Source organism: Brienomyrus brachyistius, unplaced genomic scaffold (assembly GCF_023856365.1).
Source record: "Brienomyrus brachyistius isolate T26 unplaced genomic scaffold, BBRACH_0.4 scaffold48, whole genome shotgun sequence".
Classification (NCBI taxonomy): domain Eukaryota; kingdom Metazoa; phylum Chordata; class Actinopteri; order Osteoglossiformes; family Mormyridae; genus Brienomyrus; species Brienomyrus brachyistius.
This window is the reverse complement of record NW_026042323.1, coordinates 1,403,029-1,421,224: the sequence shown is the minus strand read 5'-3', so window position 1 is coordinate 1,421,224 and position 18,196 is coordinate 1,403,029. Positions and strand designations below refer to the sequence as shown.

At 47.7% G+C, this 18,196-nt stretch overlaps 1 protein-coding gene across 2 annotated transcripts in view; it reads left to right on the top strand.

Annotated features, from left to right (window-relative positions):
- Nucleotides 1-1,965: 1,965 nt before the first annotated feature.
- Nucleotides 1,966-18,196, top strand: part of LOC125723400 (G-protein coupled receptor family C group 5 member B-like) — a 202,372-nt gene continuing 186,141 nt past the window's right edge. Inside the window, exons 1-2 of one of the 2 annotated variants that reach the window (XM_048999992.1) lie at nucleotides 1,969-3,061; nucleotides 3,357-3,415. In XM_048999992.1, the coding sequence (XP_048855949.1) occupies nucleotides 2,107-3,018 (912 nt within the window). In that variant the 5' untranslated portion in view covers nucleotides 1,969-2,106 and the 3' untranslated portion in view covers nucleotides 3,019-3,061; nucleotides 3,357-3,415. Of the gene's footprint in view, nucleotides 3,062-3,356; nucleotides 3,416-18,196 lie in introns of those variants that run through there. The other variant, XM_048999993.1, reaches the window with a different exon arrangement.

Here is an 18,196-nt window from a genome sequence, read left to right as displayed (position 1 = left end):
TTCAGAAGCCTATACAGTTTCAAATGAAGCCTGTTGCGTTTTTATACAATCGGTCTGGGATTCCACTTAACGTCACGCCCGAAGCTCACACTTTGATTGCAAACGGGAAGAAACATAACTATTGTCACGTACATCGGCGGATGTCATCAATTAAGCCTGCATACTGGAGACTACAAAGGGACAGCACACGCAACGGGGGTTGCGAAGTATTGCCAATGTTTCATTGCTATATCGAGCGCTTGCTTGTCCAGTGTCATTCCCTCGTTCCTTACCTTGCCTGCCTTCCTTTCCCAGAGCAGCCCTCGTCCCTGAACCTCCCGTCCTGCCTTCCCTGCCAGCCCCAGGATCTCTCGTCTCCCTTTCCCTTCGTCTCCGTGTCCTGTGCCTGCCTGTTGGACTGCATCTCCCCGGCTACCGAATCTACCTTCTGTCCCCGACCATTCTTCTTGCCTGGCCCATTGAAAGCCTGTTACCTGCTCGATCTAATAAAGATCGCTCTGTTCCGCATTCCTGGGTCCGCGTTTCCCTGCCGAGGGTGTCCTAACAATTATGTCTCCAGTAATAATTTTCTGCTAATAGCATTAATTCTCTTATTTCGGTATCGGTGTACTGCATGTACATGTTATCACCATCAAAGAAAAAAACGCGTTATGACTTATCAGTCATTATTATTGTTTTTGTCGTTTATTTAATCGTGTAGCAATACTGCCACTTGTCATATTATTAATTGCGTATTTATATAATATTAACCAATGACCAATCTCTGTATCTTACTAGCATATTTTGCGCATTTGTCTTTGTATCAGCCGTAGCGGTCTGCAGGGGGAATCGCAGAAGCTGGAGTTTCTTAGAGCGCTGCATGGGTTTGGACAAACATTAGGCATTGGTAATATTACTGGACAAAAATATATCGTTATTGGTGTCCACCAAAGTTTCCAGCACTAGCTACAAGAAATGGGATTTAATGCATTTGCTCGTTTTTATTTGTATTTATTTTTTAAAAAGTTTCTTACATTATATCCGTGCTTTTTAAAGGTTATATCTCATTTTTTAAAAAGTAAACACAAAAAGGATGACACTTAATGCCCCCTCCCTGCCCCCACCCTATTTAGAACGTTAGCGTTCCATTACGTAAAAATGTAGTACTACGTCATGATGCACCGCTTATAAATGATCTGTTTGATAAGGGAGAATCAAACACAAACGATTCGTGAGTGCATCGTACGTGTTGTAAGAGCAAGTGAAGCTGAAAGACATTGAAAGTTAAGGTAAGGCCTCCCCTTCAAAATGTATACTTCACTTAGATCAAAGGTCTTAAACTAAAAAAAACGCTGGGAGATGCTAAACTACCGACCGCAAAACGTGCAGACTGGCGGGTGTCAATTGCGCTGGAATGACATTACATGGTTTTAATTTTTCTCTGATATCGGCCGGCCATATACAGTAATTTGTTTGAGACCCCTGAATTTAAATAATAATTATTTTTTATAACGATGGTGGAGGGGCGGCATGGTGGTGCAGTGGTTAGCACTGTCGCCTCACACCTCTGGGACCCGGGTTCAAGTCTCCGCCTGGGTCACATGTGTGCGGAGTTTGCATGTTCTCCCCGTGTCGTCGTGGGGTTTCCTCCGGGTACTCCGGTTTCCCCCCACAGTCCAAAAACATGCTGAGGCTAATTGGAGTTGCTGAATTGCCCGTAGGTGTGCATGTGTGAGTGAATGGTGTGTGAGTGTGCCCTGCGATGGGCTGGCCCCCCATCCTGGGTTGTTCCCTGCCTCGTGCCCATTGATTCCGGGATAGGCTCCGGACCCCCCGCGACCCAATAGGATAAGCGGTTTGGAAAATGGATGGATGGATGGATAACGATGGTGGCCTATATAATGTGCCGATTTACTTGTGAAGTTGTTCAGCTGGTTGACATGGCATTGATTACTGCTTTTTAAGAAAGTGCATGTAGTCTCACACTGTAGAAGTCCATTGCTCAGTTGTCAGCATGCTCAGCGTGTCGCCTGTGATGTGTCCTGCACAGCAGCAGGCTACATTGCGTTTAATGGACTAATACTTCTTCAACCCATTAAATGATTCCTTTCTCTCTCCCTGCCAGTGATGGCTCCCTCTATTAATCTCTTCACCTTCCTCGTCCTGTCCCTGGTGGGGGGCAGCTCTTCATGGGACTTAGCTTCTCCTTGCGGATCCGGCTCCATCCTGACAAGGCCCTACACGGCCTTGTGTGAGCTGGATGCGGTGTGGGGCTTGGTGGTGGTGGTGGCGGCAGCGGCGGCGGCCCTCGCCTCGCTGGTCCTGCTCCTGGTGGTACTGTGTCGCCTGCGGAAGATCACAGAGGCTGAGGAGCGCAGCGGGGTGGCGCCGCTACTCCTGCTGCTCGCAGCCATATTTGGGCTTTGTGGCCTCAGCCTGGGATACATCGCTGAGCAGCAAGAGAGCCTCTGCTTCGCCCGGCGTGTCCTGAGGGGGGTGTTGCTTGCTATCTGCAACACATGCCTCGTGTTTCATGGTCTGCGACTGCGCCGGTTGGGACAAGGTGCTCATAGCCCCAGCACAGGTCAACTGATGGGGCTGGCGGTGGCCTTGGCCGTGTTGGATCCGGAGTGGATCCTTCTAGCCACGATGTCCACATGCCAGCCAGCCTGTGAATACCAGCCGCTGGACTTTGCGCTGGCCACCACTTATGTGCTGGTCCTGCTCCTGGCAGCACTGGTGGGGGCGGCCTGCAGTCTGTGGAGGCAGCAGCCTCGGTGGAGGTGCAGGACCACGTGGCTGCTCATCACCTGCCTGGCCTCAGTCCTGCTGTGGGTGGCCTGGATCACCTTCTGCCTGTATGGCAACGCGGCGCTTGGCCTGTCCCCAACATGGGACAACCGGGTACAGGCAGTGGTGCTGCTGGCACAGGCATGGCTGCTCATACTGCTGCACGCTGCTCCTGAGGTCCACGCCACCTTACGGCCCCCGTCCCGCATGAGAGAGGCCAATTTAGAGGAGGGCCTTTCTCACCTGTAGTTTGGAGCAAACCGGGACTTCGTGTTCAGTGACAACAACTCAGGTATGGTACTTTGTTTTCGCTTCTTTGACCTACTCTGTGACTCTGTGTGTACTTGAGAGAGAGCATAGCCCTCGCTCTTTCCTCACATGGAGCCCCTACTGGAAGTCTGTGGAACAGCAGCATATAAACAAGGCCTATTGACCTTTCCCTGTAACTCAGATCTCACTTGAGCAGAGCTTAGGTACCATGGCTGCATGTGCCCCCCCCCCCCAACAATCCCAAAAAAAAATGTGAAGTATGACTACTGCACTGCTGAAGGATGTTTACATGATCAATATCTGTCTCTCTCCTGCAGGTGTCCTCCCCAGCCCCCAGGAAACATTACATTTTAAATAAATAATATATATATCATCATCTCTGGAAGTGGTGTGTTTTTTTAGGGTTAAAAAGTTGAGAAACATTCAATGGTCATCATCATACCATATATCAGTAGCCCAGCCACTGGTCAGTTCCTTCACTCTACTGTTACAGACTTTCATGAAAACATTTTTTAAATGTGGGTGTTTTACCTGTGTGATATGCTTCCCTTTTGTACTGGACATAAAATAGAATTTAATTTTTACATTATATTACTCATACAACAGGCGACATGGTGGTGCAGTGGTTAGCACTGTTGCCTCACACCTCTGGGACCCGGGTTCGAGTCTCCGCCTGGGTCACATGTGTGTGGAGTTTGCATGTTCTCCCCATGTCGTCGTGGGGTTTCCTCCGGGTACTCCGGTTTCCCCCCACAGCCCAAAAACATGCTGAGGCTAATTGGAGTTGGTAAATTGCCCGACTGGTATGTGAATGTGCCCTGCGATGGGCTGGTCCCACATCCTGGGTTGTTCCTTGCCTCGTGCCCATTGCTTCCGGGATAGGCTCCGGACCCCCCGCGACCCAGTAGGATAAGCGGTTTGGAAAATGGATGGATGGATGGATGGATTACTCATACAAACACACACATCTGTAGGTTCTCAACTCTAGGTTTATATCAAACACATTAAAGCCAAACAAATGCAAAAAGTCCATGTATCATTTGTCCTTGGGTTTTCCAGTCCAAAACGAAATCAGGAAAACTAAACAACAGCAGCGTTTTTTGGTTTTTCTGTTAGAAGGGGAAAAAGCGAAAAGCAGAAAACAAAAAATCAGGCTTCATATTTTATCCTAAAATGTAGAAAATATTACTAAAATACACCATTCTAAGGGTGGGTGTTTCCAAGCTTATGACTGGGACTGTTAATGTTGTAAAATTAAGATAAAGTTCACATTAGGCTGTATCTTACATCTCTGGTATCTGTTAGATCTGAATTTACTCATAGAAAAGAAACAAAAAAAGGTGATTTTACGGTTTTCCCATTTGGTTTTAAAACAGAAAAACAACAAATTTATTTTTGTATGACGCGTTATCCCAACAATACATTGTCTCAAAGCGCTTTACAGCATCCCCACCCAAAGCCCCCAGTGAGTAAGACATAGGTGACAGTGGCAAGGAAAAACTCTCTAGAAGGAAGAAACCTTGGGAGGGACCAGACTCAAAGGGGGAGCCCAACCTCCAGGGGCCGGCAGGGAGAGTCGAATAGAAGAGATGGCTAAGTGCCAAGTCACATTGTCCAAATCATAGGATTTGAGGCACAACCGGGGAGCAGGGAGGTGATGACAAGCCCGTGCCGACTCTCCTTCCAATCGCCAGGCAACCAGAAGTAATTAGGCAGCGGGTCATACATGGAAGATGGCACAGGCAGAACGCGAGCTGGATGCAAGGACGTCATGGGTACATGTCACATGTAGCAGGGTGTGCTGAAAATCTTGATAGATTGAGGTCTCCAGGCAGCACACCCCAGGAGGAGTTGGGGAAATAAAATGTGCAATTAGTCAAAGTATAGGGGAGACTATAGGCAGTGCTAACAGTTAGGTGAGTGCAATATGAAGTGCAAAGTGCAAGCTCCGGCAGATATGGCAATGGCAGCATAAGTAGGAGGGAGAGGCAAGTGGGAATGCAGGCATGGGGAGTCCCTGAAATGTCAGCACTCCAGTTCCACAAGGGATGGTGAAGCTAGAGTGACAGCGCTGACAGTTCAGTTTATCTAAAGCCAATGGCATCGAACGCCACCCAGCTCTACACCTCACACTATAGGTCTGACTGGTGGCAGCGGTGGGATCATTTCTTTCCTTTGTGGTTTTTCCGTTTAGAAACCTAGAATTAGCTTTAACATATCGGAGGTGGAGGATAGTGTACAATCTCCTAATTATGAGGGCGCTGATTGTCCTGTTATACGTGTAGAGAGTGTTTTCTCAATCTCCCGGTGGCCCCCCCTGCTCACCCAATATTTATACCGGAAACTTTTAATGGTGTGGGGCGTGAGTGGTCTGACTGGTCGGAATAATTTTATTCGCCTGAGGTAAACAGGTGGGATGAGTCTCTGAAAATTAAGTTTAAGTCTTTGCTGGTGTCTGGCCGTGCTAGAGAGATGTATAGTGGGATGCCGAGTGAGGCTAAAACTAATTATGGGTTGTTAAAAGCGGCTATTGCGTTTTGAACCTGGTGATAGTAGTGATTGGAATAGAGCTAGTTTTACCGCCCGTCGCCGCCTGCATAGCGAGACGGCAAGGGAATTTGGTAACGCCTTACGGAGATTAGCCGCTAGGGCTTATCCCACGGCTGATCATCGGATTTGTGATCTGTTGGCAAGAGACCAGTTTATTACGCATTTTGCTACCGGTGATTTTCGGGTTAGCCTGTGTAGTGCCAAGCCTAATACGCTGGAAGATGTCATTGAACTTGCTTCTGAAATGGAGTTGCTGAGAAGTTTGGAGCAGACTTCTTTGCCACCTGACGTTAAAGTGAGGGGAGTGGTGGAGCATAAATTAGAAAGGGATGAACAAATGGAGGTGTTGTTGGGGGTGGTAGAGGAGTTAAGGCAGGAGGTAAAATCGCTTCGTACCACGGTGTCTAAGATGCAAGAGGGGATGAAAAGCTTTCTAAGTAAATATGGGGTGGTGTTGGATTTTGGTAGGAAGGAGTGTCGGGTTATGGGTCAATTATTACCTCTCCTTGTGCCAGCAGATGTGGACAAGCCTCGGGTCGTCATGGTTCCAGAAGATACTGTAATCCCCCCCCCCCTCGAAGTGAGGCAATCATTGCTGGTAAGGTGGAGAATACAGGTGGGGCTGCTTTTGAGGGTATGTTGGAGCCTTTGGATTCGGCATCTAGCCAGTGTAATATAATGATGGGGGGATGAGGGTAGGTACCTTGCATACGGGTATTGAGGTGAGTCGGAAAGCAGAGAATGTAGACCTGGGTGAGGATGAGGAGGATTCTGTTGTGCCCTGGACAGTCGATAGGCTTGTAACATATTTTGATTGCACCAGAAGGGGTTTGCCTCATCCGATATGACTGGTATTTATACCGTGTTGCAGAAGAATTTGTCTGTATTTAGTGCCGGAGAGGGAGATTTGGGGAGAACTCGCCTGATGTTGTATAACATTGATACTGGTGAGGCGAAGCCGGTAAAGTTGCCTCCCCGCCGTGTCCCCCTCCATTTGCAGGAGGAAGTATCTGGTCACTTAAAGCAGATGCTGGAGAATAACATCATTCAGCCCTCGAATAGCCCTTGGGCAGCGCCGGTGGTTCTGGTACGGAAGCGAGATGGTGGCCTTCGGTTTTGCGTTGATTATCGCAAATTGAATGATGTTACCCGTAAAGTCACGTACCCCTTACCCCGAATTGATGATGCGTTGGGTAGTTTGAGCAAGGCTTGCTGGTTTTCTATATTGGATTTAGCCAGTGGGTACTGGCAAGTCGAGGTGGATCCAAAAGATAAGCATAAGATGGCGTTTATCACTCGTCAGGCCTTTTCCAATTTAATGTGCTGAGTTTTGGCCTGTGTAACAGTCTGAGAACTTTTCAGCGTCTCATGGATTTAGAGTTGGCGAGTCTTCAGTGGACTACTTGTTTGGTGTACTTAGACGATACAATAATATTTGGCCGTACCTTTCAAGAACATCTGGACCATGTGGATGAGGTTATAACGAAATTGCGTCAGGCTAATCTGAAGGTTAAACCGGCGAACTGTAACTTGTTTGCCACAGAAGTGCAGTATTTGGGCCATATAATATCGGCTAGGGGTGTGAAAGCTGATCCGGCTAAAGTGGAAGCTGTGCGCCAGTGGCCGGTGCCTAAAAATCAGACAGAGGGGAGGAGTTTTGTGGGCCTTGCCTCTTATTATAGGAAGTTTATTCGGGGTTTTGCTGAACTTGCTCGTCCTCTGCTCCAGCTGACCGAGAAGGGCAGACGGTTTACATGGACAGAAGCTTGTCAGGCAGCATTTGAACAGCTCAAACTTAGTTTGATGTCTGTAGCAGTCCTGTCTTACCCCGACCCTAATAAAAACTTTATATTAGATACGGATGCGAGTGATGCAGGTATTGGGGCAGTATTGTCCCAGGTAGAAGGGGGACGGGAACAGGTGATAGCATATGCTAGTAGGGCTTTGACTAAACAAGAAAGGAAATATGCAACAACCAAGTAGGAGTTAAGTATGGTTACCTTCATAAAACATTTTAAATACTACTTCTTGGGGAAGGAGTTCGTCTTACGGACAGATCATAACTCCTTAAGATGGTTGCATAATTTCCAAGGTTTAGAGGGGCAGTTGGCTAGGTGGGTGGAGCAGCTGGCCAGCTTCCAATATAAGAGAGTGCATCGGCCGGGTCGGGGACACGCTAATGCGGACGCCCTCTCTAGAGTGCCCGCTTTTCTGCCAGTAACCTCAGACTCACCGCCAGCTACCCAGGAAAAATGGGGAGAGGTGATATGTGCTGTGAGAGAGGTGTGTCAGGAGGCAGTGGCATGTCAGGAGGAGTGTGATGAGCTGGGGCAGGATCAGCAAGGAGATGCTGAGCTGCGGGAGATTTTTGCTTTAAAGGAAGGGAGGGAGGGCAGGTAGTCAGCCTCCAAATGAGTTGTGGAAATATGCATCAGTGTGGGATCAGTTGCAGGGTTCTAGGTTGGTACGATATCCACCTTTGCATTCTGATGCAGCAAACCAAGTCCAGGTTGTTATCGACAAGTCTTTGGTGCCAGAAATTTTGAGGCAGTTGCATGATGCTACCACTAGGGGTCATTTGGGAATACAAAAGTTGCAAGCAAAGGTGAAAGATCGCTTTTATTGGCTGGGATGGTTTGGGGATGTTAAGCACTTGTGTCGGGAGTGTGTGGATTGTGGTTCCCGGAAAGTGGGGGGGAAACAGGGAGGTGCCCCGCTGCAGTCTGTTGTAACCGCTAGGCCATATGAACGGGTAGCATTGGACATTTTAGGGCCATTACCGGTAACTCCAGGGATGAATAAGTACATTGTGGTCATTGGGGATTATTTCTCAAAATGGACTGAGGCATTCCCTCTCCCTAATCAGGAAGCTTCCACTGTGGCCAAGGTCTTGGCGGAGCAGTGGGTCTGTCGCTTGGGGGCCCCTCGCTCTATCCATACAGATCAGGGCCGAAATTTTGAATCAAATTTATTTAAAGAGGTGTGTCAATTGTTGAACATTCAAAAGACTAAGACATCAGCTTATCACCCCCAGTCAGATGGGATGATTGAGAGGTTCAACAGGACATTGTTGGCAATGTTGTCTCTCTTTGTGGAGGAAAATCAGTCCAATTGGGATGTTTTGTTGCCTTGTGTGATGATGGCTTACAGGAGTAGTATTCACTCTAGTACTGGGGTTACACCGTACAAGGTTGTTTTTGGGCAAGAGATAGTGTTGCCAGTGGATGTTATGTTGAATCTCAACGAGGGGGAAAGATTTTCCTTTGTAACGGAATATGTGGCCAGACTAGGGGACATATTGTCCACAGTGGTGGGAGCAGTGAAATGTCATCAGGCAAGAGCTTCGGGTAAGCAGAAGCAAGCGTATGACTTTAGAGCGCAAGTCCAGCACTATTCAGAGGGGGAACTGGTATGGGTTTGGAGGAAGGCTAGAAGACGGGGGTTATGTCCAAAGTTACAGAGGAGGTTTAAGGGTCCATATAAGGTGGTGGAAAGGATAACGGAGGTATTGTATCGAGTGGTACCAGTGGAAGGGGGAAGTGAGGTGGTGGTGCATTTTAATCGACTTAAACCATTTCTCTCTACTGTAACAGAGGCTGCCAATCAGGAGGGCAGAGACCAAGTGATGCCTGTTGGTACCCTGCCTGAGCTAAAAGATTCCCCCCCTGGTGGTGGCTATCCGCAACCGCGGCCCTTAGTAGAAAAGGGTGGCGACATGGCGGGGGGGATGCCAGGGCTAGAAGTGTGGGCAATGGCAGCGAATCGGCCAGAAGAGGCGAGTGCAATTGGACCAGGGCAGCAGGGGGAAGGGGACCAGCCTACCTGAACCTGGCGGAGCCGAGCCCGTAAGGTCCCTCCAGAGCCACACAGCGATGGGCCTGCTGCTATGCATGGGGCCAAGGAACAAGAACGGAGGGAAGGGGCTCCAGTTCAGAAGACTCGTCTGGGACGTCAGAGGAGGCCACCAACATGGTCCAAGGACTATGAAATGTTGTGACTCGAGGACGAGTCTGCCCTAAGGGTGGGGGAGTGTAATGATGATGTGTGGGGTGTGAGGGATGGGCGTGGAAGGTAATAGTTAATTAAGTGGCCACACCTGGGTTGTGAGGGATCTGGGGTTAAGAGAGGGAGTGGGAGGCGCGTTAGGGAGATTTGGTCTGGTAGGCACCGTACGCGTTGGGTCCCGGGGGAGGTGCCGCTCGTATGCTGTTTAGGGCTGCTGGCTGTGAAGTCAGAGAGTGGGCTGTAGGGACAGTTCCCGGTGTGGTAGGGCGAGGACAGTCAGGACAGTGGGGGTAGGAGGCTATGACCACTGCTTAGACGGGGTGGTTGATAGACGGGAGTAGCGGCACCTTCATAGGGAGGGATTGGGGGGGGGGAATTCCCTTTCCGTGGGACGTTCTAGGTGACGGACCGGTGTGATTATTCCTTCCCCGGGGGAGAGTCCTGATCCTCGGGGGGTGTTCTGTTTTAACTATGTCTTTATTGTATGTGTGTTCTGTGTGTTTTAAATGCGCAGTGTAACCGCTTAGGGTCGGGACAGGACTATATACAGTAGGCGGTTCTGGTCCCGTAACGCTTGCCTGTGCCCGAAGTGTGGGGATTACTGTGCATTGCAGTGCTATTGGTGTGCCGTGCCCTAATGGGGATGTTGTGTGGTGCGGGATTTACTGTGTGGTAGCGTGGGTTAACACACGCTTAAAAAGGGGTGGTGTGCTACGGGGAAAAAGCGGGACCGAACTCTTTGTGAATCCAGATCCGACCCGATGGGTCGCTGCATGAATTGTACTGAATAAAATTATCTTTGTAATTGTAGCTGCAGTCTGGTGGTGATCTGTTCTCCGTTTACAGCCTCTGACGCTACTGTAGTTTGGGTTCGTTACAATATCAATTCGATGACTCGCATATTCCCTATAATATAGGGTCTATATTTTCTAATTTTAAGTTTTTTTAATGTTTATAACCTTAGATCTATGCAAACCATTTCGTATATATCCAACAACACAGTACAATTATGGTGGATATCTGGTTTATGACAGTAAAACAATGTACATTTTATGTACACTGAATGTAAAATTAAAGTTAATGAAAGCAAAATTATTGAAAACACATGTTGGTACAATAAAACCATTAGAATTTTACAGATAAAGCATCCATCCATCCATCCATCCATCTTCCAAACCGCTTATCCTATTGGCTCGCGGGGGGTCCGGAGCCTATCCCGGAAGCAATGGGCACGAGGCAGGGAACAACCCAGGATGGGGGGCCAGCCCATCGCAGGGCACACTCACACACCAGTCACTCTCACACACATACCTATGGGCAATTTAGCAACTCCAATCAGCCTCAGCATGTTTTTGGACTGTGGGGGGGGAAACCGGAGTACCCGGAGGAAACCCCACGACGACATTGGGAGAATATGCAAACTCCACACACATGTGACCCAGGCAGAGTCTCGAACCCGGGTCTCAGAGGTGCAAGGCAACAGTGCTAACCACTGCACCACCATGCTGCCCCTGCATATCACCATAAGTTTAATTTCTGTAAAAATTCAGAAAAGAAATTGACCAGTTTCACTGAAGGGGTTTCTTTTATTTTACAAACTGTGCGTAAAAATATGTTTATGCAATGTAGTTTTGATAAACCTTTACTGTCATTTAACATAAGAGGAAAAATTATACTGTAGTCAAAATGGCTGATATAAAATGGTTTAAAACTGTGAAAAAAAAATTGCCTTTTTTTACAGTGTATACTTCCAGTCAGAAGGTACCACACCGGCAGATACGGATTTCTGAAATAGCAAAGTTAAAGGTCGACGAATAATATCCCTCATCTCTTTTAAAACAATAGGTAAGATGCTGTTATGATATCCTGTCTAGGGTTGGAGTGTAACAGTATTCACGGGAAAGGGGAATGGGATAAAGGGACAAACAGGGTGAGGGCAAGAAGGGAACACCAGTGGGCAAAGGGATATTTTTTGTATTTTCATTTTTTTTTCATGTATAATGACACTGAACAAATAACCCGGTGCAAAAGACTTTGGGAGTGACCACAGCCAAAATAACAAACAAAATCCCCAACTATCAAGTGCGACCCACAGCTAATCTCACCTAAGTGCAAAAGAAAAGGAAACCAAAAGACAAACACTCCACCTCACTCCCTGACCAAATAAACAGAGTCCAACACACACTTGCAAAACAAAACAGCAGTCACTCCCTATGCAGCAATACAATCACACATACATAACTTACACACAAGTCAAAGCAACAAGGGGGCTAGTGAAGACGTAAACCAAAGAAAACCAAGCGGGGAGACAGCAAGCCAAACTGAGGTCGCGGGGGGGACCGGAGCCTGTCCTTGGAACAACAGGTGTAGGCAGGAACCAACCCTGGGCAGGAGTCAACACTCTGCAGGGCGCAAACACTCACAACTCAGATTTGCCAATTAACCTACCCTGCGCACTTTTGGACTGTGGGAGGAAACTGGAGCCCCTGCTGGAAGTCTTTCCCCATTCACCACATTATATTGCCAGAAGACTGAAAATTAGATATCAAATACTAGAGTGACATAAAAACAAAAAACAAGTTTGCTTGTAATGAGACGCAAAACAGAAGATTATCTCTTTTTATATTTTGAGAAAACATTTTAACATTTATCCAACCGGTCAAATGGTTTAATACTTCATACAGCAGCATTTCTAAACTCATTCCTCAGCACACCAGACAGCTCCACATTTTTGCTCTGTCCCAGATCCCTGCATGCATGAACCAAACAGTCACCTTTTACTGCTGTGCTGAGAGCTTGGACAGAGCAAAACTGTGGATCTTTGCAGTGGGGTCCAAGGACTGGGTTGGGAAACCCTGGCATAGAGGAGACTGCAGTGAGAGCCAAGAAAAAAAGAGATTAGAGAGGAAGGTAAAATGCTTCCATTAGCATGGCAAATAAGCTGCAAGTACAGACCCTGTGCTTCCATTACAAACAAAAAGCCTGTATGACCCTCCTAAACACACAAGTCAGATTAACTTAACCAGGGGAAATAAGCATAAAACTTGGCAAAGACTAGACTATGAAAAGGGAAGGTGAACATCATACTTACAAGAATTTCTGCTAAAGCAAATGGACAAACCCTTTTAACGGAATCAAGTTACTTAAAAAAAAATAATAATCCAAAAATAAATCAATAAAAATTAAGAAAAACACAATCATGCTTTGAACTAATACTGCAGTCAGTCCTAAATGTTCCCATGACATTCTTTTCGTCACGACGCACACTCGGTACATACTGGTTAAAAACCATTTATAATCCTTCATGTACCAGTCTATGATGGAGCACCCCAACCTGGGCCACCCATCCAACATGGCAGATTTCTGCCCCCTGGCCCCGGAGACTAGCAGACTAACCTCAGGAAACAGGGAACCAGGAGGACATGGGCCGCTGACTGGATGGGCGACCAGAATGAGGTGAAGCAGAAGGTAGACTCCACAGCAGAGGACCGAGGAATGTAGAGCAAAACCAGGGAACCTGAAGTGGCAAGAACACAAACCAGGACAGACATATAAAACCAAAGCAAACGCATCAGTGGCACAGCCCACCAGCTTGTGAAAGATGGCTACCTGGCATCATGAATCCCTTAATCAAAAACCTTTGTGATGGCAACTTTGCCACCCAGGACTGATCCCTCCTAAAGACCTCAAGTTTCAATGCAAGGTTTCCGAAATGTTTTGAAACATTAGTCCATGTGACTGCTGTGGTATTGTTCCAGGCAGGGAAAACAACTTAGGAGAAAATTTACGTGCATGTTGGGTATTTGTGGTACTGTTGGGCTGAGGGGGTAATTGAGTGACTATTAACCTTTGAAATCCAATTATATTTTTTTTTTGTGACCAAATTTTTATTAGAGATTTTTATAACAAAGAACAAAATGGAACAAAACAGAACATACTCCACCCCCACCCCACCCCCAATACACCCTGAGACAGCAGTTCAAATATAAAGAAACAAAAAACCAATAAAGGTCACCGGCACACTCAGCCACGGAGAGCACAGCTAAAAACTGAGGATAAAAGAAATAACACACTTATACCACTGAAAAATGTTAGAATTAGGAAAGTAAAATCAAAACAAAAAACAAGGAATATGGCCTCAGGACATGACCTGCAACCAATCTTTGACCAGCTGCACGTCATGGACCCAGCTCTGGATTGTAGAACCAGACGAGTTGTTAATCCGGGCTGCAGAGAGTTCCAGCAGAAGCAGATCAAGAAAGGTGGACTTCCAGACAGAAGGAATGGCACGATCAGGAGACTTCCAACGAGAGGCTAATAACAACTTGGCCGCTAAGGAGGCAGACATCAGAAGCCTCTGCTGGAAGCGAGAGAGAGAGAGAGAAGAGAAGTCCAGGAGAAGAAGGACCATGGGAGACAGGGGGATGGGAGAGGAAAGAACTGAAGAGAGAGATCTGGCCACGTAATCCCAAAGAGCAGCCACTGGAGGACAGTCCCAGAACATATGGAGAAAGGTACCAGGGACCTGGAGGGGACAAAGATGACACAAGGGGTCAGGCTCTAAGCCCATGAGATGGCGTTTCCTGGGTGTGGGGTATAATCTGTGAACAAACTTAAATTGTGTTTGCTGGTGATTGGGATTTTTAGAACAATTTTTAATATTATGAAAAATAACACTCCAAGATAAGACGGGGGTGGGAGAGAGCTCCCCCTGCCAGACAGCAATTATGGGGAGAGGTTTATGAGAGGATTTGCGGAGGAGGGAATAGAGACTGGACACGGGCTTAGAAACAGGAGAAAGGGACAGAGCAAATCTGCACAGTGGGTGAAACGGAAGAGGTGAGGAAAAGGAGATATTACAGGCCCTAAGCATGGACCTCAGCTGGAGGTAGAAAAAATATGAAGAAGAGGGAAGATTAAATGTGACCTTAAGAGACTGGAACAATTTGAGACCCGAGCTATCAAAAATATCACCCAGGGTGGAGATTCCTGACTGAGACCACGGCGAGGAAGAGATGGGGCGGCCTCCAATGTTCAGGACAGGATTGTGGAGCAACGGAACACTGGGGTGCCATTTTGGGAAGGGGCCCAACAATTTCTCAACCCTTCTCCATGTGCGAAGGGCCTGACAGATAATCGGACCGACTGAGGCAGAGATGGATTTGAATTTAACAGGGAGGAAAGGGAGCGAGGCTAGACGATGGGGGAGAACATATTCTGCTTCGATAGGAAGCCAGGCAGGGGGATGCTGGGGAGGACTGATCCAGCTCCAAACTGGCCTTAGAGTAAAAGCAAGGTGGTAAATTTCGAAGTCCGGTAGAGAGACGCCTCCATCCAACCGGTCACGGATTAGGGTAGAGTGTCTGACGGAGGGTCTCTTGCCATCCCAAAGAAAAGTAGAAATAGTAGACTTAACTGAGGCCCAGTACCCAGGTGGAGGGGAGAGGGGAAGCATGGAACTCATAAAATTAATTCTAGGGAGCACGTTCATCTTAATAACAGCCAGCCTAGCCCGAAATGAGAGGGGAAGAGAAGACCACGAGGAGATCGAGGCTTTAATGCCCTCGAGAGTGCGGCGGAAGCCAGCAGCTGTGAGCTCTGCAACTGATGGGTAAATGTCCAACCCCAGGTATCTGAAAGACCCTGCCTGAGGAATAGAAGGAGGAAGTGAAGAGGAGCGGCAGGCAGGATTCAACGGAAGGAGAGAGGATTTTGCCCAGTTAATCCTATAGCCAGACAGGGATTCGTATGACTGAAACAGGCTAAGGACATGAGGGAGATCCACAGGAGCATTGCCGAGGTAAAGAAGCAGATCATCAGCATATAAAGAAACTGTCTGAGGGACACCTTTCACTAGGATAGGGGAAATAACATCTGAGTGACGGAGAGCGGCAGCCAGAGGCTCCAACGACAGATTAAAGAGTAGGGGGGAGAGGGGACAGCCCTGCCTGGCCCCCTGAAGAAGCCGAAAAGGAGGAGAAATGTTGGCATTAGTCAAAAGGACAGAAGAGGGGGAGGAGTAAAGGGTCTGGACTAGGTTGGTAAAATAAGAGCCAAAACCCATCCTATGCAGGACCCTCCACAAAAATGACCAATTCATCCTATCGAAAGCCTTCTCTGCGTCTAAAGAGAGAAGGGCGGCAGGGAAGGGAAAGGAAGGAGCAGTGTGAAGTACATGGAGGAGGCGACGGATGTTGTCGGCCGCGTGACGGGATTTAATAAAACCAGTTTGGTCTGGGTGAATCAATTTGGAAATCACCGCCTGCAGTCGACGGGCAAGCACCTTGGCAAGCAGTTTGATGTCTGAATTCATAAGGGACAACGGGCGATAGCTGGAGCAATCTGTAGGGTCCTTACCTTGTTTGAGCAACAAAGTCATCAAGGACTGATTAAGAGAAGGATGGAGATGGGAGGCAGAAATGGCAGAATTCAGCATGTGGAAGAGCGGAGTAGAGAGCTGCTTCCAGAAGGCAGAAAGGAGTTCCGGAGGGAGGCCATCGGGCCCTGGAGACTTCCCAGGGCTCATGGAGTCCAGAGCCTCTTTAAGTTCTGACATAGAAAGGGGAGCCTCGAGCATAGAGGCTTCTGGGCCTGAGAGACAAGGAAGTGGTACAGAGTCAAGAAACGAATCAGGGTCAGAGGGTGGAAAGACAGTGGGAGAGGAGAATAGATCTGAATAAAATTGAAAAAAGCTACTGTTAATTTCCTGTGGGTCAGTGGTGAGAGCTCCGTCCTTGGTTCTAACAGAAGAAATTGAGGAGAAAGAGTCACATTGCCGGAGCCTGAGAGCCAACAACTTACTGGGCCTAGCACCTGAGACATAATATCGTGACCTAGTGCGATGAACCATAAACTCAGCGCGGTGTGACAGAAGGACATTTAGCTCCGCCCTGGTGTTTAAAATGAGGGTCTCATGATCCGGATCAACCACTACAGGACGAGCACTCTCTAAGTGAGCTAGCCGCCTTTCGAGATCACAGATCTTCCGGTGACGTTCGCGAGCCAGGCCACTGGCAAAAGCAACCGTGGCATCGCGGAGAAAGCCCTTTATTGCCATCCAGCAGTAGACTGGGTCATCAGTTGAGCCTGTATTAATTGAAATAAATTCTTCAAGTCTAGGAGTCAGATAGGCTATATATTTAGAGTTTTGAAGCAAAGAAGTGTTGAGCCTCCATCTTGGGGCCCGAGGAGAAAGAGTAGGTACAGCTAAGTGGAGGAGAGCACACTTGTGGTCAGACAAAGAGGAAGAAATCAGAGAAGCATTAGAAACAGCAGAGGCAAGAGAGCGAGAAACAAAGATATAGTCTATGCGAGACTGGGATTTGAAGCGAGGTGAGAAGAAGGAAAATTCTCTGGCGGAGGGGTTAATTAGGCGGAATGAATCGACCAAATTCAAGTCCTCCACGAATTTACACAGGGAACGTGTGGAGGGAGGCACCCGGCTACCCACGAGAGAGGGAGATTTATCAAGGACAGGGTTGTGGACAGCGTTAGCATCAGTTCCAATAACAAGGTCAAATTCCTGAAATTTAAGAAGGTGGTCAGAAAGATCCCGAAAGAATGAGGCGCGTGGGGGAGTGGGAGCGTATGCGGCAACAAAGCAGACCTTCCTACCTCCCAGGTCAGAGAGGGCGTAACAGTACCTGCCGTCAGCATCCCCCCCAGAGTTAAGAATATGAATCTGAAGGGACCGCTTGACTAATATGGCTACTCCACATCTACGTGAGGAAGCTGATGAAGTGGAGATAACCCTGTAGAACCTGGAGGCCGCCCGCAGTGCATCTCGCTGGAGAAGGTGGGTCTCAATTAAAAAGGCAAGGTCGACGTGCTGCCTCTTCAAAAAATCAGTCACACTGGACCGTTTTTTGGGAGTATTCAGAGCCCTAACATTCCAGGAAGCTATATTTATATTGGCCATGATCAAAACAAAACAGACAGTAAGATGTAAACAAGGAAAAAAAAACAAGTTAACAAAATCTCAATATGCCAGACATGAACCAGAAGCTGAATGTGCCGGTCGATGAACCGTGACTTCAAGAAGTAAGTCTCAGGGAAAAACCCCTTCCCACCCCCCCAAGCAGACACAAAAATCCCCCAGACCCATGCTCCGGACAGGCAACGCAGCAGTAACATAGAAGACATTAAAAAACTAATCGGGACTGCGGCCAGGTCCAGAACAACCCCCCTCCCGCCCCCTCCGACCGAAGTCAGAAACTGCGCGCACGTGGCGCCCGAAGCTAAGCCGCAAAACAGACTAACTCCGCGCACACGTCCCCCAGCCCATTCTGAGTAACAGAGACACAGATAAAACAGACCCCGTGCCACTGCTGCTGCCCCGTGTACAGAACAGGAAAAACGGCAAATGGGAGTAGTCAGGCAATAGCACTAAAGCAGACATCCAATTAATAAACTAATAGAAGCAGGCGAAAAGTGCAGAGTAAAACAAAAACAAAAACATCCCATTACAAAACAATATACAGGACCCACAGCGATCGCAGAAAAATTAAAATAAATGTAAAAATAAATGAATAATAATAATATATAAAAAAGAAAACGGCAAACCCAAAGGGGAGCGAAATAATTATACGGGAAGAGTCCCAAG